The following is a 25797-nucleotide window of genomic DNA, read 5'->3' as shown; positions in this document are numbered from 1 at the left end:
TTTCACACTTCATGATGGCTTAGTAAATAGCTTTTTGCGGCTCTATAGACTTATGAAAACACACTAGGTGTTGAACTTAACACACATGATTTCTTCTCAAAACAAAGACCTTCAAGCTTAAATCTCTTTTACAGTATATGGACAATTTTGTTAACCATATACAAACTTGGTAGTTTAACCAAGACTCATTTTTAAATCAAGATAAATTTAGAATGAATCTATGGTTCAACACATACTATAACTAATCCACTTCTAATGCCGCGTACACACGGTCGGACTTTTCGTCTACAAAAGTCCAACGGACGCTGACGGACTAAAGCTGGCTGGTAATCCGATCGTGTGTGGGCTTCTCCGGACTTTCAACTGACTTTTTTAGCCTCAAATCCGACGGACTTTAGATTTGAAACATGCTTCAAATCTTTCCGACGGACTCGAGTCCGGTCGAAAAATCCGCTCGTCTGTATGCTAGTCCGACGGACAAAAACCCACGCTAGGGCAGCTATTGGCTACTGGTTATGAACTTCCTTATTTTAGTCCGGTGTACGTCATCACGTAAGAATTCGACAGACTTTTGTGTGATCGTGTGTAGACAAGTCTGTTCGTTAGAAAGTCCGCCGCAAGTCCGTCGAAAGTCCGCCGCAAGTCCGTCGAAAGTCTGTCGGACTTTTGTAGCTGAAAAGTCCGACCGTGTGTACGCCCCATAAGACTTTGAAGTCAGTTTTGTTGAGATATAACAAGATATGTATCTCTTTGTTTAAATGGGAGTCAAGTTCATACTGCAGTTAGAATTCAATTCACTCCAAAACTGACACTACCAACATTAATTGGGTTAGTTAAGCATATGTTCAAACAACTTCAATTACCCAAAAAGGTAAAAATATTAATACTTACCAGAGATTTAAGAATTCTGTTGTTTTGAGAAGGATCAGCTGGATGTCCCCAAAGGACTTCTCTACAATTCCTACATTTTTCTACAGCTCTCAAGATCTTCTTTTTTCCAGATTCCCTCACCGTATGTTTAAACCCTATATATTCCCCCTAGAATGTGGGTGTGGGAATGTCTTTCACGTCATTTGCTGCCCAAAACTTAAAAGGAAATTGTAGTTTCCTTTATTCACAGTGGCCAATGGGGGCGGCATTGTATTAGAAATGGTGAAGAAATTCTTCTTAATATATTTCATTTAATTTCCGAATAACCTTTTGACTTAGGCTTAAAGAAAAACTATGAATTAGACTGAAATGTCACTTATGTGTCAAACCACTCCGGACCTGGCGGAGACTCATGAGATCTATTACTTTAAGAAAATATACCCTCCCATTAAATTCTTTAAGTTAGGTAATGTGGACCTTAACCCCATGTATTATTTCACAAGGATTTTACTCTTAGAATCCCAATACATTTAGACTCTTCATAAGATTACAAACGTGTTATTTCATATTTATATATAGACAATATATCTATGATTAATATTCAACAATAAGTAATGAATATATAAATGAATATTCTAAAATAAAAAATACATATATAAACAAAAATGCACAAACCAAAATATGTGAGATATTCAATTAAGTAGACATATACCGTATTTACCGGCGTATAACACTCACTTTTTTCCCCTTAAAATCAGGGGAAAGTCGCAGGTGCGTGTTATACGCCGATCCCCTGCGATCCCGAGCTGTCACAATTTCAAAATCGCCGACCGCGATTTGAAAATGGCGCAGCCGGCGCCGAAATACACAGAGCCGGTCCTCGGCTCTTTCCGGCGGCTCTCGTTTACTTTCGGCTCCACTTGTAGTCCCGAGCGGAGCTATCCGAACCTACTCGGCTAGGTTCGGATAGCTCCGCTCGGGACTACGAGTGGAGCCGAAAGTGAACGAGAGCCGCCGGAAAAAGCCGAGGACCGGCTCTGTGTATTTCGGCGCCGGCGGCGCCATTTTCAAATCGCGGTCGGCGATTTTGAAGCCCAGGATGGCAGGGACAGGGGATCGAAGGCTGCACTGGGGCAAGGCTGCACTGGGGAAGGCTGCACTGACAAGGCTGCACTGGGGAAGGCAGCACTGGGGAAGGCTGCACTGACAAGGCTGCACTGGGGAAGGCTGCACTGGGGAAGGCTGCACTGACAAGGCTGCACTGGGGAAGGCTGCACTGACAAAGCTGCACTGGGGAAGGCTGCACTGACAAGGCTGCACTGGGGAAGGCTGCACTGACAAGGCTGCACTGGGGAAGGCTGCACTGGGGAAGGCTGCACTGGGGAAGGCTGCACTGACAAGGCTGCACTGGGGAAGGCTGCACTGGGGAAGGCTGCACTAGGGAAGGCTGCACTGAGGCAAGGCTGCACTGAGGCAAGGCTGCACTGAGAAGGCTGCAATGATGGGCATTTAAATGTAAGTTTTTTCCCTTCAACTTCCCTCCTAAATTGGGGTGCGTGTTATACGCCGGTGCGTGTTATACGCCGATAAATACGGTACTTGTCTCATTATAATGTAAAACTAATATGATAATATAATTATTGCCAATATAATTATTTGCAATTTGTAATACAAGAAATTTTTTTTTTTTAAACATATTTTGTGAATACATCTCTTACTTTCATTCCTTAGTCAAAGAGACAATGTCTGTTCACTGTTATTTGAAACCTAGGAGTCCCTTATCTTACCATAACATTGGGCCTCCTTGGCCTTAACTGATTAACTGACAAGGAATCTTAATTTACAACTTAGTAGAATATATGGTGAGGCCTTAAAACCTTCCTATGAAAATCTCTTCTCTAAGGACTTAGTTTAATCTCTTAAAAAAATGTTTTGAACAAGATGGCTACTACTCATGTCCAGAGAATCACATTTAAAAATAATATATTTAGACCATTACAAATTAATTCTTTTTAACCTCAATAGTTCTGACAATATACAGACACTTTCATGTACCAGCATCTGGCTTTACGGGAAAATAAGTAGAGCTTCATTATCTGGTCATTGAAGTCCACCCCTCCCATATAAAGATTATATTCGTGGACACAGAGAGGCTCTTCAACTACATCAGATACCGTGCAAATTTGAACCATAGTTTCTGCATTAATGGAATTAACCACTTGCCACCCACCCCGCTGTCAAATGACGGTGGGGTGGTGTGGCTCTCGTTCTGGGTGGACGTCATATGATGGCGCCCAGAACGGCTGCTCTCTCGTGCGCCCACAGGGTGATGGCAGCTGCGCCGTGTTACTAGGACACGCTGCGACGCTGATCTCTGTAAAGAGCTGCGACCGTGGCTCTTTAACCATGTGATCGGCTGTGTCCAATCACAGCAGGTCACATGTAAACACAGGGAGGCTGGTAATCGGCGCTCTTCGCCCCACACTGACAGAGTGTGAGAAGAGGAGAGCCAATCAGCGGCATCTCCTCGCAGAGGACATCTAGCCATGTAATCAGGGAACTGATCATCAGTGTCCTGATTACAACAAAGCCCCCACAGTGCCAGCAAACAGTGCCCACCAGTGCCAGCAATCAGTGCCCACCAGTGCCAGTAATCAGTGCCCACCAGTGCCAGCAATCAGTGCCTATTAGTGATGCCCATCAATGCCCATAAGTGCCGCCTATCTGTGCCACATATCAGTGGCACCTATCAGTGCCCATAAGTGCAGGATATGCGTGCCTCCTCATCAGTGCCCATAAGTGCCACCTCATCAGCGCCCATCAATGAAGGAGAAAAATTACTTATTTACAAAATTTACTGACAGAAACTGAGAAAAAACTTTTTCTTTCAAACTTTTTGGTCTTTTTTTCTAGGAAAATATAAAAAAATCCAGAAGTGATTAAATACCGCCAAAAGAAAGCTCTATTTGTGTGAAGAAAATGATAATTTCACATGGTTAGTGTAGCATGACCGCGCAATTGTCATTCAAAGTCTGACAGCGATGAAAGCTGAGAAATGGCCTGGGCAGGATGGGGGTGAAAGTGCCCGGTATTGAGGTGGTTAATTGTCCTTTCACTTCACTGCGAACAATTCATTAGTTCTCAAGCAGGCTTTCTCCTCCTTTCTAAGTTGGATGTTTTACAAGCCGTTGGGGGAAGCCCCGGCATTTAGGTCACACGGTGCCCCACAAAAAAAAAAGCAGCCCCCCACAAAAAAAAGCACCCGCACCCTCCTCCCACACACAGTGACAGCGCTGCTCCATTTGCCAGAAGACTCGGCAGCGGCACTGTGATAGGGGAGAGGAGAGCTGCGGACTGTCTGTGTATTTCCCCCGCTCGCCCCCCTCCCCTTTCTCCTGTCAGCCATAGAGAGAGCGGCTCTAATCGGGGACGCTGCCCACTCAGAGAAGAGTGCACGCTCTGACCACCCTCCACTCTTGTATGTGTGTCAGCGGAGATACCATGTCCTAGGAGAGGTGAGTGATCTGTGGACACAACCAAGACAACACCCTGTGCACAGACACCCGACATCATTGTCACCCTCCTCCTCAGACTGGGCTCTCCTCTACACCTCCCCTCCACTCACCTATGTGCTTACTTCTCCAACCCAAACCCCGCACAGGGACCAGGGACCCCACACAGCCACCAGAGACCCCACACAGCCACCAGAGACCCCGCACAGGGACCCCACACAGCCACCAGAGACCCCACACAGCCACCAGAGACCCCGCACAGGGACCCCACACAGCCACCAGAAACCCCGCACAGGGACCCCGCACAGCCACCAGAGACCTGGCACAACAACCAGGGACCCCACACAGCAACCAGGGACCCCACACAGCCACCAGGGATCCTGCACAGCCTTCAGAGACCCCACACAACAACCAGGGACCCCACACAGCCACCAGGGACCCTGCACAGCAACCAGGGACCCCGCACAGCCTTCAGAGACCTGGCACAACAACCGGGGACCCCACACAGCCACCAGGGACCCTGCACAGCAACCAGGGACCCCGCACAGCCTTCAGAGACCTGGCACAACAACCAGGGACCCCACACAGCCACCAGGGACCCTGCACAGCAACCAGGGACCCCGCACAGCTTTCAGAGACCTGGCACAACAACCAGGGACCCCACACAGCCACCAGGGACCCTGCACAGCAACCAGGGACCCCGCACAGCTTTCAGAGATCCGGCACAACAACCAGGGACCCCACACAGCCACCAGGGATCTCGCACAGCCACCAGAGACCCCACACAGGGACCCCGCACAGCCACCAGGGACCAGAGACCCCACACAGCCACCAGAGACCCCGCACAGGGACCTCACACAGCCACCAGAGACCCCGCACAGGGATCAGGGACCCCGCACATCCACCAGGGACCCCGTACAGGGACCAGGGAATCTGCACAGCCACCAGACCCCACACAGCCACCAGGGACCCCACACGGCCACCAGGGACCCCACACGGCCACTAGAGACCCCGCACAGGGACCTCACACAGCCACCAGAGACCCCACACAGTCACTAGAGACCCCACACAGGGACCTCACACAGCCACCAGAGACCCAGCACAGCCAGAGACCCCGCACAGGGACCCAGCACAGCCACCAGAGAACCCGCACAGGGACCAGAAACCCCACACAGTCACCAGAGACCCTGCACAGCCACCAGAGACCCTGCACAGCCACCAGGGACCCCGCACAGGGACCAGGGACCCTGCACAACCACCAGGGACCCTTCAGAGCCACCAGGGACCCTGCACAGGGACTAGAGACCCCACACAGCCACCAGAGACCCCGCACAGGGACCCCACACAGCCACCAGAGACCCCACACAGGGACCCCACACAGCCACCAGGGACACCGCACAGGGACCAGAGACCCCACACAGCCACCAGGGACCCTACACAGGGACCAGAGACCCCACACAGCCACCAAAGACCCCGCACAGGGACCTCACACAGCCACCAGAGACCCCGCACAGGGATCAGGGACCCCGCACATCCACCAGGGACCCTGTACAGGGACCAGGGAATCTGCACGGCCACCAGGGACCCCACACGGCCACCAGGGACCCCACACGGCCACTAGAGACCCCGCACAGGGACCTCACACAGCCACCAGAGACCCCACACAGCCACTAGAGACCCCACACAGGGACCTCACACAGCCACCAGAGACCCAGCACAGGGACCCTGCACAGCCACCAGGGACCCCGCACAGCCACCAGGGACCCCGCACAGCCACCAGGGATCCTGCACAGCCACCAGGGACCCGGGTCCCCGCACAGCAACCAGGGACCCTGCACAGCCATCAGGTACCCCACACGGCCACCAGAGACCCCACACAGGGACCTCACACAGCCACCAGAGACCCCACACAGCCACCAGAGACCACACACAGGGACCCCGCACAGCCACCAGGGACCCTACACAGGGACCAGAGACCCCACACAGCCACCAGAGACCCCGCACAGGGACCTCACACAGCCACCAGAGACCCGCACAGGGATCAGGGACCCCGTACAGGGACCAGGGAATCTGCACAGCCACCAGACCCCACACAGCCACCAGGCACCCAACACGGCCACCAGGGACCCCACACAGCCACTAGAGACCCCACACAGGGACCTCACACAGCCACCAGAGACCCCACACAGGGACCCCGCACAGCCACCAGGGACCCCGCACAGGAACCAGGGAAGCCACACAGCCACCAGAGACCCCACACAGCCACCAGGGACCCCACACAGCCACCAGGGACCCCGCACAGCCACCAGAGACCCCGCACAGCCACCAGGGATCCTGCACAGCCACCAGGGACCCGGGTCCCCGCACAGCAACCAGGGACCCTGCACAGCCATCAGGGAACCCACACAGCAACCAGAAACCCCACACAGGGACCCTGCACAGCTTATCCTGCTAACGCTGCATGATTAGGGACACTATACTAAGGGGGGACACTAATATAGTTCTGTTCATGATCAGGATATTGATCCATACACTATACTAAGGGGGGACACTAATATAGTTCTGTTCATGATCAGGATATTGATCCATACACTATACTAAGGGGGACACTAATATAGTTCTCTTCATGATCAGGATATTGATCCATACAGACACTATACTAAGGGGGGACACTAATATATTTCTCTTCATGATCAGGATATTGATCCATACAGATACTATACTAAGGGGGACACTAATATAGTTCTGTTCATGATCAGGATATTGATCCATACAGACACTATACTAGCAATGGTGGTGATCAGGATATTGATCCATACAGACACTATACTAGTAATAGTGGTGATCAGGATCCTATAGCGTGAGTGTGATAGTGTGCGGACAATCTAATACTAGCTGACCCTGGCGCTATCTTATGTAACAAGTGATGCGATTACAGTGATTGGTGAAAAATACTGTACACTGATGCTGTACTAATGGCACTGGTTGGGTGACAGGGGTGATCAAAGGGTGAATGAGGGCAATCAATGGGGTTAAATGTGCCAATCTAAGGTGTGTGGGTGTAAAGTGTGGTGATTCTACTCACAGTGTGATGTTCTCTTCTCTTCCTGAACTGAATAGGACTCGGGAAGAGAAGAAATCACAAGATAGCTCCCCGTGTTTACAAAATAAAACACAGGAGTGATTTGTCATTGGCTGCAGGTGATCAGCAGGGTACGGGGCAAAATCCTTGGCTGGGACCTTCTGACAAACTTGTCCTGCAGCCAATGACAGTGGAGGTTTCTGGGTGTGCGCGTGCATGGGTGCGGACCTGGAAGAAAGTCATGACATAAAAGTACATTACCAGACCTGTATGAGCCGCCCATCCATTGTATTTTACAACACTTCATCCATGTCTTTGGTGATCTCTGATCTCCTTATCAACTGTTTCGTACATGATGAAGATCAGCCATGGAGTATATCTGAGGTGTATATCAGGGTGTGCTTCTTCCCCACATGAGAGCTGTGATGTCCAGCAACATTCATATAGAAGACATTTCCCACACTCAAGGCACTAATGCACCTTGAGGGTTGTGTGGGATCCCTGATGTACAGGAAGACAGGACTTCAGTGAGGAACAATTCCCTCACTCATGACAGGAATACGGCTTCTCCCCTGTGTGAGATCTCTGATGTCTGGAAAGATTGGTCTTCTGTGAAAAACATTTCCCACACTCAGGACAGGAATACGGCTTCTCCCCCGTGTGAGATCTCTGATGTGTGGAAAGTTGGGACTTCACTGAAAAACATTCCCCGCACTCAGGACAGGAATACGGCTTCTCCCCCGTGTGAGATCTCTGATGTGTGGAAAGTTGGGACTTAAGTAAAAAACATTTCCCGCACTCAGGACAGGAATACGGCTTCTCCCCTGTGTGAGATCTCTGATGTGTGTAAAGACTGGACTTCTCTGAAAAACATTTCCCGCACTCAGGACAGGAATACGGCTTCTCCCCTGTGTGAGATCTCTGATGTGTGTAAAGACGGGACTTCTCTGAAAAACATTTCCCACACTCAGGACAGGAATACGGCTTTTCCCCTGTGTGAGATCTCTGATGTGTGTAAAGATGGGACTTCTGTGAAAAACATTTCCCGCACTCAGGACAGGAATACGGCTTCTCCCCCGTGTGAGATCTCAGATGTGTGTAAAGACTGGACTTCAGTAAAAAACATTTCCCGCACTCAGGACAGGAATACGGCTTCTCCCCTGTGTGAGATCTCTGATGTGTGTGAAGACTGGACTTCTCTGAAAAACATTTCCCGCACTCAGGACAGGAATACGGCTTCTCCCCTGTGTGAGATCTCTGATGTCTGTAAAGATTGGACTTCTGTGAAAAACATTTCCCGCACTCAGGACAGGAATACGGCTTCTCCCCTGTGTGAGATCTCTGATGTGTGTAAAGAGCTGACTTCACTGAAAAACATTTCCCGCACTCAGGACAGGAATACGGCTTCTCCCCTGTGTGAGATCTCTGATGTGTGGAAAGATGGGACTTCCGTGAAAAACATTCCCCGCACTCAGGACAGGAATACGGCTTCTCCCCTGTGTGAGATCTCTGATGTGTGGAAAGATGGGACTTCCATGAAAAACATCTCCCACACTCAGTACAGGAAAACAGCTTCTCCTCCGTGTGAGATCTCTGATGTGTGCAAAGATTGGTCTTCTGTGAAAAACATTTCCCACACTCAGTACAGGAATACAGCTTCTCCTCCATGTGAGATCTCTGATGTGTGGAAAGATTGGTCTTCTGTGAAAAACATTTCCCGCACTCAGGACAGGAATACGGCTTCTCCCCTGTGTGAGATCTCTGATGTGTGTAAAGAGCTGACTTCACTGAAAAACATTTCCCACACTCAGGACAGGAATACGGCTTCTCTCCTGTGTGAGATCTCTGATGTGTGTAAAGAGCTGACTTCACTGAAAAACATTTCCCACACTCAGGACAGGAATACGGCTTCTCCCCTGTGTGAGATCTCTGATGTGTGTAAAGAGCTGACTTCACTGAAAAACATTTCCCACACTCAGGACAGGAATACGGCTTCTCTCCTGTGTGAGATCTTATATGCACATTAAGGTTGGATTTAGAAGGGAAACACTTCCCACACTCAGTACATGAAAATCTCTTCTCTGTTGGAAGGACGGCACCGTCCCTCACAGTCTGAGGTTCCTCAGGATAAGAGGAATACGATGGTCCATCTACACTGTGTGGTGCCGGATGGACATTTGAGGTAGTCGGGTTTTCTCCTGGACTATTCCCGTTATGAGATCTTTGATGTGTGTAAAGATCGGACTTCTGTGAAAAACATTTCCCACACTCAGTACAGGAATATGGCTTCTCCCCAGTGTGAGATCTCTGATGTCTGTTAAGAATGGACTTTTCTGAGAAACATTTTCCGCACTCAGGACAGGAATATGGCTTCTCTCCTGTGTGAGATCTCTGATGTGTGGAAAGATGAGACTTCACTGAAAAACATTTCCCGCACTCAGGACAGGAATACGGCTTCTCCCCTGTATGAGATCTTATATGCACATGAAGATGGGATTTAAAAGGGAAACACTTCCCGCACTCAGGACAGGAAAAGCTCTTCTCTGTTGGAAGGACGGCACCGTCCCTCACAGTCTGAGGTTCCTCAGGATAAGAGGAATACGATGGTCCATCTACACTGTGTGGTGCCGGATGGACATTTGAGGTAGTCGGGTTTTCTCCTGGACTATACTGTGTGATGTCCTCATCTTCTACTTTACAGTCTGGAGACAAAGTGAGACAATCCTCTGAGGTTTTCCTCATCTCCCGTCCATCTACTAAAATAGAGATAAAAAGATTATTACTAGACATGAGCAGATTGGTTCCCCTAAACCAGGACTCCGCCCACATCAGGCAGCTTTGTCTCTGAGGATCTTACAATTCCCCCCTCAAGGTAACTAGTAAATGGGTCCTCTGTAGGGCGGCAACTAATGATTATTTTCAGAATTGATTAGTTGGCCGATTATTGTTTCGATTAATTGGATAAAAACCTAAAAAAAAGGTTGGTGTATAATTGAGTTAATATTCTTGAATATCTATATACAGCGGTAAATATAAATATCCAGATATATAGTTGGATATTTAATCCACTCTGAGAATAACAGACAGATAGATGTATTATTAGAGGGAGAATCTGCTACATATCAGAATCAGAGATCAACATTATTAAAATATATAAAAAGAGGTAAAACGCTGTTTTGCAGATGATCAGACAGGAGTGTAATATAATATGATGGATGACAGACTCCCTTGTCATAGACAGGTAGGTGGGTACAAGCTCCCTGCACCTGATGTCACTTATGCTGGCCGAACACAAAAAGAAGGGGACACTAGAGAGAGAGAAAAGGATTGCTGCTCACCCCTTAAAGACTGAAAACAAAAAGAAAAAGTTTCCCCAGGGTGGGGTTTTTAGGCAGCACAATGACAAAGTGGAGTCAATAATGTATGAAAAGTATAACAAATGTATTAAATAGTGTACCATGAAAGCTAAAACAATGAGCTCCAGTGGGGGGTACTTAAAATACAATTAAATTAGATAAGCTGAACATACATTGGCAGACACATATTCATAACAACGCTTGGTAACATGAATATTGAACCTGACGCGTTTCGACCCCTATACTTTGGGTCTTCTTCAGAGGGTCAGTCTGCTGGAAAAATATACATAGATAGAATTGATATACATATATAGGTTCCATTGATATAACAATAATTACATCCACCATGTGGTGCATAAATCCAGTATAGTTACCCAATAATGTGTGTCCAGCAGAAAAAGAAAAAAAGGCCTCCCACATGGAGATCCCCTAAAAGGACTGTCCTCCCCTCTTCCCCAGAGGGAGAGTCCCAGGTGCCTCTGTCGCCAACACGACTTAGACCAGGGCAGTGAAAACAGCGACGTGACTTACGAGAGGTCACACTCTTAGGGCACCGCCCGCCAGGCCTAACGACCAACCAGGGAACACAGAAACACAGCTGTGATGAGAATCAAAGAAAGCGTCCATAATGTATTTAATTACTATGCTACATTTGTTATGTGGCCAAAACAGGCCACTAGGGGACAAGAGTCTCCAATATGTGTCAAGGGCATAGATATAAGTAAATATATATAATATATATCATAAGCAATATTGGGTATTGGCAACCACTCAGTCAGTGCTCTATATAAATATTAGTGTTGGGAATAACTCCGTGAAGGGGTGAGGATATGGTGAGGTGATAACAAACATGGACGGTGAAAGACAACCATGCAGTGTGAGGGTGTGGTAAACAAAAGAAAACATGTGAATCAACCAAGGTGAACAAAGGGAAGGGGGGGAGGGGAGGGGGGAAGGGGGGGGGGGAGACAGGGCGGGAGTGGGGGGGGTGGGAAAAAAGGGGGGGGGAGTGAGAAGGAGGGGGGGGAAGGAGGGGTGGGATGGGAAAAACAAGGTAGGAGTGACCTAGGGAGAAAACGGGGTTCTCAGGTGTGAATGTAAAACGTTACCTCCAAAGAGTGCTAGATAGCGTATGTGTTTGCACAATATTGCCCCATATGGCTAGACTGTTGCTTGTCAGCCAACCCGGAACTGGCCACAAACTGTATCAGGCTCAGTGGATTAGTATCCAACCCTGAGTCCAACAGTCTAGAAATAAACAAAAAAATTACTAAATTATAAAAATGTAAAAAAAGAGTATAGTAGTTGTACCATTGTGAGTGAATGAGGGTCAATGTGGAATAAGTTAATTTCCACATGAACCCCCATTGTGGGGCAGAGAATAGTGCAAAACAAGGAATAACACATCGCTAGGTAGGTACTTACTAAGTGAGAAGCGGCAAGTGCTTGCTGTCCACCGAGCAGGGAGAGACTGGGGGTGTGTTGCCAATACTACCTTTATATTGTGCATTGGGGGTGTGTACCTCATTATGATTCGTCCAGGTGTGTGCATTCCCCTGATCGCCCCATGGCGGGCGGCATGGCCGCCATTGAGGCAGCCGAGCATGGCCTCCCCGGCGTTCAGGAAGAGCCTGAGGCTCCGACTGATCGTCACTCCCGTCGAAATCTCGCGATGTCCGTGACGTCCCGTCGTATGCGCGGGGCCCCGCGCATGCGCAGTGACGAGGAACATCCGAGAGTGTTCCGGAATGCCGCCGGCAAGGAGGAGAGGATCCCCAACACAGCGCTCGGTGGCCACCCGAGCGTCCAATGGGGAAACATGGGGGGGAGGAGCCACCTATGTGGGCCGGCTCGTCCCCCCCCTTGCCGGGAAGCCATATCGTGAGTCACCCCCGATCCAGAAGTGAGAGCGGAGACAGCTCTGGTGCCTCAGGCTCTTCCTGAACGCCGGGGAGGCCACGCTCGGCTGCCTCAATGGCGGCCATGCTGCCCGCCATGGGGCGATCAGGGGAATGCACACACCTGGACGAATCATAATGAGGTACACACCCCCAATTTCTTTTTCTGCTGGACATACATTATTGGGTAACTATACTGGATTTATGCACCACATCGTGGATGTAATTATTGTTATATCAATGGAACCTATATATGTATATCAATTCTATCTCTGTATATTTTTCCAGCAGACTGACCCTCTGAAGAAGACCCAAAGTATAGGGGTCGAAACGCGTCAGTTTCAATATTCATGTTACCAAGCGTTGTTATGAATATGTGTCTGCCAATGTATGTTCAGCTTATCTAATTTAATTGTATTTTAAGTACCCCCCACTGGAGCTCATTGTTTTAGCTTTCATGGTACACTATTTAATACATTTGTTATACTTTTCATACATTATTGACTCCACTTTGTCATTGTGCTGCCTAAAAACCCCACCCTGGGGAAACTTTTTCTTTTGTTTTCATGCTGGCCAAACACAAACTCATTTTTCTTTCAAAAAAACATTCATCCAATTTTCTAACCATTAGACGGCGTTTTTTAGTGGCGTTTTACAGTCGGATTTGCGGTGCATTTCGCCGCTAGCGGGGCGCTTTTACCCCCCGCTAGCAGCCGAGAAAGGGTTAAAACTGCCCGCAATGCCCTGCAATAGCGGCGCTTTGCCGGCGGTATCCCAGCGCTGCCCCGTTGATTTCAATGGGGAGCAGCGGTGGAGGAGCGGTAAACACACCACTCCTTCACCGCTCCAAAGAAGCTGCCGGCAGGACTTTTCCTGACGTCCTGCCAGCGCACCGCTCCGGTGTGAAAGCCCACCGCTCTCCCGTGCGCTCAGGCTTTCACACTGGAGACAATGGAGCAGCTGTTTGAGGGCGGATTGCAGGCGCCAGTTTTAACGCTATAGCGCCTGCAAAACACCGCCGGTGTGAAAAGGCTTTTAGTGGGTCAAATCGGCGTTCATTTTCCACCACAGTGGTGGGAAAATTCAAAGGACCAGAACAGAAAACTTTTCTCCATCAAATACATTTTTACATCATGTATGTGGTTTTTGCTCAGAAGTTACATTCATTTTACAATTGAATGTTAAAAGCAAGTGGAATTTTCGATCTACACTCGTCCATTCATCGAATGTATAAATAATTTTCATACAAATGTTCTCATCCAAAAACCGATCCGTGTATGGCCAGCATAGGACATTTAGTAGCAGCAGCATGATTTTTTTTTTTAATCATCTGTTATGATGGGGTTAACCACTTGCTGACCACCGCACGCCGATGTACGTCCCTACTTTGGGGATGGATATCGTTGTTATGGCAGCAGTTAGCCCGTGTTCGGCCGGCGGTCGGCTACAAAATAAAAGTGGTCTCTGTGGCGGAATCGCCGCAAGATCACATTTATCGGTGTGGGAGAGGGCCCCCCCTCCCGCCACGATCCGGTGCCGTCAGCAGCAGGGGAGGCGATCGCGTCCTGTCAGTAGCTGGGAGACGAGTGAGGGGAAGATGGCCCCCACCCATCTCCATACCATAGCAGGGCAGGAGCGACATCAAAACGTCACTTTCCGCCCAAACTTCTGAAAGGCACTTTTTTGTTGTCATTTTTTCAAAATGACAAAATTTTTTTTTTGGTTTTTGCATTTAAGTCCAAATATGAGATGTGAGATCTTTTTGTCTTTTTGACCCCCCAGATCTCATATATAAGAGGACCTGTCATGCTTTTTTCTATTACAAGGGATGTTTACATTCCTTGTAATAGGAATAAAAGTGACACATTTTAAAAAAAAAAAAAAAAAAAACAGTGTATAAATAAAAAAATAAAAGGTAAAATAAATAAGAAAAAAAAAATGTTTTAAACGCACCCCGTCCCGCCGAGCTCAGGTGCAGAAGCGAATGCATACATGAGTAGCGCCCGCATATGAAAACGGTGTTCAAACCACACATGTGAGGTAGCGCCGCGATCGGTAGAGCGAGAGCAATAATTCTAGCTCTGGAACCCCTCTAACGCAAAACATGCAACCGGTAGAATTTTTTTATGTCGCTTATGGAGATCTTTAAGGATAAAAGTTTGTCGCCATTCCACGAGGGGACGCGATTTTGAAGCGTGACATGTTGGGTATCAATTTACTCGGCGTAACATTATTTTTCACAATATAAAAAAAAATTGAGCCAACTTTACTGTTGTCTTATTTTTAAAATTCAAAAAAGTGTATTTAAAAAAAAAGTGCGCTTGTAAGAGCGCTGCGCAAATTCGCAAACACTGAATTGGCTTTGGGACTCTGAATGCTAAGTGCATATGTAAACCACATTGCTGGTTTTTAAATGTTCATTTTTTTTCTTTAAACAATGATTTGGCCACAATAAGGCCATACTGCGGCTTAAAGCCCTAGTTCCTTTTTTACAACTGTAACTTAATCTATGTCAGTAAACTAACTACACGTTTAAAGACCTCAACTGCACATATAGGGCAGCTGGCCAATGTCAAAGGCTTTTATGGGAAGTCATTTTTACAGTATTACCATTTTTTAGCTTCCTTTCTGTCCGTAAAAAGAGAAGCATGTCTTTATGCTAAATAGTGAGTCATAGCAAAGTATTATTAAAAAAGGGTGCAATTTTTGTACATTGTTTTCTTATAACTATCAAAACCTACTGTGATCAGTAAGGAAACTAGCAACAACTGGTGCTGAGGACTTATCTCTTAAAATCACTTTAGCCTTTACCCTATACCGCAAGGATAGAGAGGGTAAAAAAGGGGGAGGGGTATGCCTATATATCAAGAATATTGTACAAGTAAATGTGAGAGATGACATCACTGAGGGAGCTAGGGAGGAGGTGGAATCTTTATGGGTAGAGCTCCAAAGGGATGAAGCTAAGGGGAAAATAATACTGGGAGTATGCTATAGGCCCCCTAACCTGAGGGAGGAAGTGGAGACGGATCTCCTATCACAAATTGGATTAGCAGCAAGGATGGGAAGTGTTATCATAATGGGGGATTTTAATTATCCAGACATAGACTGGGCGGAGGGAACCGCGCATTCATTTAAGGCTCGCCAGTTCCTTAATGTCTTGCAGGACAATTTTATGGGTCAGATGGTAGACGCACCAACTAGAAATAAAACATTACTAGATCTACTGATTACCAACAATACAGACCTGATCACAGATGTGGAAATATGGGGCAATTTAGGTAACAGCGATCACAGGTCAATTAGTTTCAGTATAAATCACACAAATAGGAAACAAAGGGAATACAAAGACACTGAATTTCAAAAGAGCCAACTTCCCTAAACTACAAACCTTGCTAAAAGGCATAAATTGGGATAAAATATTAGGAACAAAGAATACGGAGGAGAGATGGGTTTGCTTTAAGAGCATATTAAATAAGGGCATTAGCCAATGTATCCCATTGAGTAATAAATTTAAAAGAGCGAACAAAAGTCCTGGATGGCTTAACTCCAATGTAAAAATGCATATAAAAGCAAAGGAGAAGGCCTTCAAAAAATACAAGGTTGAGGGATCATCCTCAGCATTCCGACTTAAAGAATGCAACAAGAAATGTAAGGGTGCAATAAGCACGGCTAAGATAGACAATGAAAGACACATAGCGGAGGAGAGCAAAAAAAAATCCCAAGAAATTCTTTAAGTATATAAACAGTAAAAAAGGGAGGACAGACCATATTGGCCCCATAAAGAATGAGGAAGGACATCTGTTTACAAAGGATGGGGAGATGGCAAAGGTATTGAATTTATTCTTCTCCTCAGTCTGCACGAGTGAATCGGGGGGCTTCAGTAACCAAAACTGCAGTGTTTATCCTCATGACACAACACAGGAAGCACCTCCATGGTTAACAGAGGACGGAATTAAAATTAGACTTGAGAAACTTAACATTAATAAATCACTGGGACCAGATGGCTTGCATCCGAGGGTACTTAGGGAACTCAGTCAGGTGATTGCCAGACCGTTGTTCCTAATTTTTACAGACAGTCTACTGACTGGAATGGTACCAGCTGATTGGAGAAAAGCCAATGTAGCACCAATATTTAAAAAGGGCCCAAAATACATCCCTGGGAATTACAGACCAGTTAGCCTAACATCAATAGTATGTAAACTCTTGGAGGGGATGATAAGGGACTATATACAAGATTTTAGTAATAAGAACGGTATCATTAGAAGTAATCAGCATGGATTCATGAAGAATCGTTCTTGCCAAACCAATCTATTAACCTTCTATGAGGAGGTGAGTTGCCATCTAGATAAAGGAAGGCCCGTAGACGTGGTGTATCTGGATTTTACAAAAGCATTTGACACAGTTCCCCATAAACGTTTACTGTACAAAATAAGGTGCGTTGGCATGGACCATAGGGTGAGTACATGGATTGAAAACTGGCTACAAGGGCGAGTTCAGAGGGTGGTGATAAATGGGGAGTACTCAGAATGGTCAGGGGTGGGTAGTGGGGTTCCCCAGGGTTCTGTGCTGGGACCAATCCCATTTAATTTGTTTATAAACGATCTGGAGGATGGGATAAACAGTTCAATCTCTGTATTTGCAGACGATACTAAGCTAAGCAGGGCAATAACTTCTCCGCAGGATGTGGAAACCTTGCAAGAAGATCTGAACAAATGAATGGGGGAGGGGCAACTACATGGCAAATGAGGTTCAATGTAGAAAAATGTAAAATAATGCATTTGGGTGGTAAAAATATGAATGGAATCTACTCACTGGGGGAGAACCTCTGGGGGGATCTAGGATGTAAAAGGACCTGGGGGTCCTAGTAGATGATAGGCTCAGCAATGACATGCAATGCCAAGCTGCTGCTAACAAAGCAAACAGAATATTGGCATTAAAAAGGGGATCAACTCCAGAGATAAAACGATAATTCTCCCGCCTTACAAGACTCTGGTCCGGCCGCACCTGGAGTATGCTGTCCAGTTCTGGGCACCAGTCCTCAGGAAGGATGTACTGGAAATGGAGCGAGTACAAAGAAGGGCAACAAAGCTAATAAAGGGTCTGGAGGATCTTAGTTATGAGGAAAGGTTGTGAGCTCTGAACTTATTCTCTCTGGAGAAGAGACGCTTGAGAGGGGATATGATTTCATTGTATAAATACCGGACTGGTGACCCCACAATATATAAATACCGGACTGGTGACCCCACAATATATAAATACCGGACTGGTGACCCCACAATATACAAATACCGGACTGGTGACCCCACAATATATAAATACCGGACTGGTGACCCCACAATATATAAATACCGGACTGGTGACCCCACAATATATAAATACCAGACTGGTGACCCCACAATATATAAATACCGGACTGGTGACCCCACAATATATAAATACCGGACTGGTGACCCCACTATATACAAATACCGTATTGGTGACCCCACAATAGGGAGAAAACTTTTTCGCAGAAGAGAGTTTAACAAGACTCATGGGCACTCATTAAAATTAGAAGAAAAGAGGTTTAACCTTAAACTACGTAGAGGGTTCTTTACTGTAAGAGCGACAATGATGTGGAATTCCCTTCCACAGGCAGTGGTCTCAGCGGGGAGTATTGATAGCTTCAAGAAACTATTAGATAATCACCTGAATGACCACAACATACAGGGATATACAATGTAATACTGACATATAATCACACACATAGCAGAGCAGAGAGAGAGCAGACGTGCGTGTGGAGCTCCGGCTCTAGTGCCTCTAGTGCTCCGGCCACCCGGCCTTCTATCCAGTGAATATCCCGATTGTGATTATCCTGGACACCCCAGCGCATTGTACCGGCTTTGTACCGCCCCACCCCCCTACCCCCACCAGCTCCTTGGACCACGAACGGGACCCCCGGTACCTTCGTGTCAGATCCACTAAGCCCCCACATCACCGCTCCACTCCGCCTCGGCCGCTGATACAGCAGTCTCCCAGGACACACCGCAGCTCCGGCCAGCGGCTCCGGCCAGCCCCCTGTGCCGGCCGCCGCTCCCCCCCCAGCCTCCATCTGCAAGCCCGGGCGCCCCATCCAACCAGGGCCAACCCACCATCCGCGGACGGGACCTCAGCACCTAGGAGCTCAGAATCAGGCAAGCCCGCGGCTCGGGCCTAGCCAGTCGGCCATCTTGGTCCACCCTGTGTGGCAGCTATCACCACCGCCACCTGGAGCTCATCCCCCGGACCTTCCCCAGCAGGTAGCCCGCGACCTTACCCTACCATCTACAAACAGGACGTAGCCACCTTGGGAGTCTCGAGAATCAGGACAGCCCGCGGCTCGGGCCTAGCCCATCGGCCATCTTGGTCCACCCAGTGCGGCCGCAATCCACTACCTCCACCCAGAGCTCATCTCCGGACCCTTCCCAGCAGGTTAGTACCAGGAGCACCCCCCCCGGCCTGCCGGCCACCTCCAGGCAGGACCACCATCCCACCGACCCCCCTACCACAGCCCCCCCCAGGGGCATCACCGCAGCCGCCATCCAATCACCCCGTTTTCTAGCGGTTAGACTCGGGGGACCTACCACGGCTGCGGCCTAGATCCAGCTAGCCAGCCACCTCACATCCCTCCCACACTTGTCCTGCGGGCAAATCCCTCCCCCTGCATCTTCAAACAACACCCCAAGACACCATTCACATACTACTATGCTACAGACCACCAGGACCAAAGACCAATCTTCTTACACCACTCACTGAATTCATTTCAATGCACACCTTGAAAACCAAAAACCTTCTGGTACTTGGGGACTTCAACCTCTGGGCAAACTCTACCCAAGACCCTATTGCGACCGCCTGCATCAACCAACTGGAAGAACTAGGTCTTCAACAGCTGATAAATACTCCCACGCACGGTTCAGGACACACTCTAGACCTCATCTTCAAACAGAATATGGACATCAACATATCCGACAACACACCACTACCATGGACGGACCACCACGCCATCAAATTTAAAATCACCATTAACACCACCCCCCAAAAACAGAAACACGCAACAACAACACACTGGAACAGATCTCAGAAGAAACTGCACTCTGAACTCTTCAAAACCACAATATCAAACAAAATACAATCGCTAAACTTAAACCCCTCAACGGAACAAACACTCAACTCCCTAAACAAGGCATTACTACAAACAGCAGACTTAGTAGCGCCAAAACGCAGAACACTCATCCGCCAAAAAAACTTGAGATGGTTTAATAGCACACTCACCCTACTCAAGCAAGAACGTAGAAGAGCTGAAAGAGCATGGAGAAGAAATCCTACCAAGGAAAACCATACAAACTACAAAGTACTCACTGGGAAATACCACAAAGCAATCTTCAAAGCCAAAAAAGAACATTTATCGAACACCATCTCAACTGCCTTAAACCGGCCGCGGGAACTTTTCAAAATAGTCGCCCAGTCAATGAACCCAACCTGCTTAGAGCCCCCAGCAAACGATACTCAAGAATTCTGCAATGAGTTATCAAATTTCTTCATTGACAAAATCGACAATATTCGGAAATCAATTCAACTGAAAAAAACAACCAACCTTACCCAACCAAAGCAAAAAGAGGATATCAACACGAACATCACACAACCACCGGACTTCATCTTGACCCCAATTACCACTGACATGACTAAAAACATTATGAGAAGCCTTCGAGACAGCACATCACCAAATGACATCATTCCACGAAACTCCTGAAAGAATGTTCCGACATCCTGGCTCCCACTATAACACACCTCATAAATCAGTCATTCAAAGAAGGGATTGTGCCAACCACCCTCAAGCAAGGCATCGTCAAACCCCTGCTAAAGAAACCTAATCTCGACCCTAAGGACCCTAACTGCCGCAGACCGATAACAAGCCTCAACACCATCTCCAAGATTATGGAGAAAGCGGTAGTACAACAGCTACAACGGCACCTAGACACGAATCAACTTCTGGACACTCTACAATCAGGCTTCCGCCCAGGCCATGGCACAGAAACGGCACTTCTAAAAATATGGGACGATGCCCTGGAAGCAGCAGTTGACGGAGAATCATGTCTCCTGGTACTGTTAGACCTCAGTGCAGCATTTGATACAGTGGACCACAATACTCTACTTGTCCGCCTCACAGAAGTTGCAGGAGTCACAGATTTTAGTCTAAAATGGTTTGCATCCTTCTTAGAGAATCGCTCTCAGACAGTGAAACTAGGAGCATTCACCTCTGACACCCAGACAATTTCCTGAGGAGTCCCGCAGGGTTCACCCTTGTCGCCAGTGCTATTTAACATCTACATCCGCCCACTCCTCAAAATCAGCAAAAGATCAGACCTCTGCTTCCACTCATACGCTGACGATACCCAAATCTACTTTCGCATCACCGGGCAAAAAGACCACCATCATCAACTAGAGCAATGTCTCACTTTGATAGATGACTGGATGACCATTAGTTCCTTCAAACTCAATGGGTCGAAAACAGAACTTCTCCTACACGCTAACCAAAATCCCAAAACCAAGACTCCATGGACACCCCCCACCATCTTCGGACAGACCATCTCTCCGAGTACCAAAGCCAAAAGTCTCAGAATTATCTCGGAAATGTAGAAAATTGGGAGAAACCGCGCTAATGAACCAAAATAATTAATAAATGTGAAAAGCTGCAATCCCCACAACAAACATCAATTGTGGATAAGCATAGAAAAAAATAAGGGGTTGCGCTAATACCTGTGTACCTCAATACAATGTCTACAGTGAAAATAATTGAATCATGACTGTAAATAAACCAAAAAATATTGTGCAAACATTGAATGTGAAAAAATCCCATCAAGTGAAACCATCAAAAATGATATCTTAGTGAGTCCAAAACCCCAACAAAACCCAACAAAAGTCCAAGTGATGATTGGTATTAATCCGTGACAACAAGGGAGGGTCCACCACCAGAAAATAGAAGGGGTAGCTCCTTACCAGATGGCCATGACCCCCCACTACAGAGGATCACAGCAAGCAGAAATCTTTACAGGCCAGAGTTAGGAACTGCCAACGATATCCACCAGAGGTCCTCTCAACATCAGTCACAGCAACGAACCCATGGCAGGGATCCCATAAAACACAGAGGGAGCTCACATAGTGTAAAACTGATAGATTTATTTAAATAAAACGAATAACAAAATGCACACTTACAAAGCGTGATGAAATAAACAGCCTTAGGTCCGGCTCCGTGGCCACCGGAGCTCGGACAAACCCGTCCTGCTGGAGTACAATTCGCTTGGGGGTGACGTCAGCGCGTCGTCTGGCTCCGCCCTACGCGTTTCGTGACATCATCACGTCTTCCAGGGGCACAGGCGGCGCGCTGCGTCACCTCCCTTAAATAATCCCAGACCTAAACCAAGCCTCGTTGTGGATCGCTACATACTATGGGCGACCCAAACCACCGCAAACACTTCCGGTGTCCCGATGCGTTCCACAGCGCGAGCGATCAACAGAGGCTACATAATCAGGGCAGTCTATGTGGGCCAATGCATATTCATACAATGCCTGTGCATACAAACAGCCGATCTGGACATAAACACTCTGCAAATGCATAACATACCCAATAGATAAAAACACATTATCAAATATAAAATGAACTAAAAGGGCAAACCATTCTAACCCATCTTAACAATATTCAATCTTTAGCTGGTAACAGGAACTCTAAGTTGAATGGTTTGGCCCGATACAAACGTGGGGACCCACAATATCTGTTTGATAAATAAAAAGGAACTTGACATCTAAACCTAAATTTAGGAGACCGGAAATACCAAAATCAATAGATCGTGGTCTCTAATCTGCCTCTCCCAAATGGGTACAGCAGCGCCACCTTGTGGTGGAGTCCTACACACCCATTGGGTGACAAGCATCATTTTTTTGATTTATTAAAAAAACAATCAAAAATTGCAATGAGGCAGAATTGACTTGTGGTCGGTGGATTGGAGCCGTGGAGAAAGGGGTCCCCAAAGGAACCTCTATCCAGTTGCCCAAAAAAATTTAAATTCATCATCAACTACAACTTCTAAGTTCTAAAAACCGGAAGTGTGGTAATACGTTGGTTGTAGTCTCCAACCAACAATCTCACTAATATGGAATAGCGCCATCTAGTGGATGTGTAAAAAAATGCTACGGATGCCTGTGTTAGGGACTACATTGCCAGTATGTCCGTATTCAGTTTAAGGAACATCAATCAGATATTGTGTGAATCACAATGTATGACATTAAATAAAATAGAACAAACTATATTAATCAATAAATCTATAAACACAACCTGACCTAATAGAAATTAAAAACTGATATAAAAAAACTAGTCAGAGCTGCCAATGCCATACAAAAAAATATACAGCAAATGGCTATGTGCATATAGCGTGCACCCTAAAACCATAGACACAGATATATAAATGCATTACGAATTATTAATGAACGCATTAACATCTGTATCTACGTTTAATCCAAAAGGGGCGTAAGTCTTTAATCTGTAGATCCAGGACATTTCACATTTAGAGATTTCCCTTACAAACGAACTCCCCCTCCAATGAGGTCTATACTTGTCAATCCCAACATACAAAGTGTTGGAGGGGTCCCTGGCATGTACTTCATCAAAATGCCTCGATACGGGGTGCTTATCAAAACCCCTGCGGATATTCCCAACATGCTCGGCCAATCTGACCTTGAGGGCCCTCTTGGTCCTGCCCACATATTGTAATCCGCAGGGGCATTGTATAAGATAAATGACCCCCTCAGTGGTGCAGGTTATAAAAGGTTTAACCTGATAGGTCCGTGAAGTACTGGTGGACATGAATTGACAGATTTTTCTACCCCTACAGCTGTTGAGGGAACAAAGAGACAGAGAGGACTACCAGGCGGGTCTAGTCTTTGTTTGGCAGAAGAAACTTGCCTCAGAACAAGTAGGTGATATGGTTATGGATACACAACCGGCCAATGGGGAGGGTGCAATAGCCATATTGAAACCCACTCCCGCTCAAGTGGAGAGGGGGTATCAACACTCCCCCATGAGGAACATACCCAATAGAAATGGTAACAGGAAGAACAATAGAAATAAGGGTAAAACCATTGCACCTACATCTATGCATCCATATTCAGATGCACCTTCCAACATGTACAATAATCACTATGATTATAATCACTCTAATCAGTCCAACCATCAGGGGGTTAATTCCCCACGCCCATGGGGTACCCCAAGAGGCGGATCGAGACCAGGTGCATTTCAACGTCAACCGGGTCCTAATTTTAACAATTACACTCACTATCCGGCTCAGAATGGGGACTTTGGTTCTGGTATCCCTACTCGGAATCGGTTTTTCCCTCTTTCCGATTCCGAGGCTCCAGGTTTTTATGACCAACACCCCCAGGGCTATACCTATAATGAAGCTGAGCTGAACAGGAGTTCCTACCCCCCTGCAAGGTATGGAGGTAGTTATGACCAACCCAGACCGAACCCCAAACCACAAGAGGTTCAGGGTAGTTCCAATTGGTGTTTTCCCAGGGCCAATCAAGGCCAAAAAAGACCGGGAGAACGAAAAGAGGAACCAGAGGGGGGAGGCGGGCCCAACAAATCAAAAAGAAGGCGCCCTTAGGTACCGGAGTGTTTAATCTGAGCAAACAGTCATTGACAGATTCTGAACTACAGCTACTAGATAAGGGTTTGAAATTTGCTCCGCCTAGGAGCCTGAGCAAGTTTCAAACATATATAGACATACACAAATATATACGTAAAATCAATATCAAGAGGTATATATTAAATAATCCTATTACAAGTAACGCCAGTGGTGATTCAGGTTATAGGCACTCGGGCCTGGCTAATGCCTCACTTTTCAACCCCCCAGGCTCTCTTGCTCCAGCTATCAAGACTTTTAAGGAAGTTGTATTGAGAGATCTGGAACACATTAGGGTCAGCAAATCAAAAATGAGGGGGAATCTGGAAGCAGGTCTAGAATCTTTATGCAGCAACAAGTCTCTGGTGATCCGCCCTGCGGATAAAGGTGGGGGGATAGTCATCCTTGACCGGAGTGACTATCTGGAGGAGTTGCATCGGATCGTTGATGACCCAGATACATACACTCCCCTCACCAGGGACCCTGTTGTTAAGTATAAAAAAGAACTTGAGGTGATAGTGGACAGAGGATACCGCCAGGGGATCCTCGATAAAAGGGAAAAACTCTTTTTAGTGCCGAGTGCCCCTCGCACTCCGGTAATTTATTATCTCCCCAAGGTCCATAAAAGCCTGACTCGCCCCCCGGGACGGCCGATTGTCAGCGGTATTGATTCGGTTACGTCCCGGGTGGGCAAGTATATAGATCATTTCCTTCAGCCTCTAGTCCAGACGGTTCCATCTTTCATAAAGGATACCACACAGGTAATAAACATGCTGTCTCGTGTTGTGTGGAAGCCGGGCATAAGGTTGGTCACAGCCGATGTGACCATACTCTACACCATCATACCCCATGATTTGGGGTTCGAGGCAGTAGACATGTACCTGACCCGGGATTCTGATCTTGTTCCACCCCAAAGACACTTCATCATGGAGTTGCTCCACTACGCCGCGAGCCATAACTATTTTTGGTTCGACCATCAATTTTTTCGCCAAGATAGGGGCGTGGCCATGGGGGCAAAGTATGCCCCCAGCTTGGCCAATCTCTTTATGGCCAAGCGGGAGGAGGACGTCGTTAAGGCCTGGGATAGACCACAGGTAGTCTTGTGGGCCAGATACATCGACGACGTCCTCCTCCTATGGGATGGCAGTGAGGCAGAGCTTGAGAACTTCATGTTGTTTCTGAATGAGAACGATAGGGGCATTAAATTGACTTTTGAGACTAGTACATTAGAGATCAGCTTCCTTGACCTTAAGATCAGGGTCCAGGGGGATAAACTGGTGACGTCCACCCATTTTAAGGCAACGGACAAAAACTCCTTCATTCCCTTAGACAGCTGTCACTACGAACCCTGGTTGAAAGCAGTCCCGTTAGGGCAGTACACACGCCTAC

General features: G+C 47.2%; 1 protein-coding gene across 3 annotated transcripts in view; it reads right to left on the bottom strand.

Annotated features, from left to right (window-relative positions):
• Positions 1–1986: 1986 nt before the first annotated feature.
• LOC141122091 (uncharacterized) overlaps positions 1987–25797 on the bottom strand; it is a 531020-nt gene continuing 507209 nt past the window's right edge. For all 3 annotated transcript variants that reach the window (XM_073611895.1, XM_073611896.1, XM_073611898.1), the window contains one exon: positions 1987–10220. In XM_073611895.1, coding sequence (XP_073467996.1) covers positions 8008–10220 — 2213 coding nt within the window. In that variant the 3' untranslated portion in view covers positions 1987–8007. The remainder of the gene's footprint in view (positions 10221–25797) is intronic.

The sequence above is a fragment of the Aquarana catesbeiana genome, unplaced genomic scaffold (assembly GCF_042186555.1).
Source record: "Aquarana catesbeiana isolate 2022-GZ unplaced genomic scaffold, ASM4218655v1 unanchor240, whole genome shotgun sequence".
In the NCBI taxonomy this organism is placed as follows: Eukaryota; Metazoa; Chordata; class Amphibia; order Anura; family Ranidae; genus Aquarana; species Aquarana catesbeiana.
This window is presented reverse-complemented; position numbering and strand designations above follow the sequence as displayed.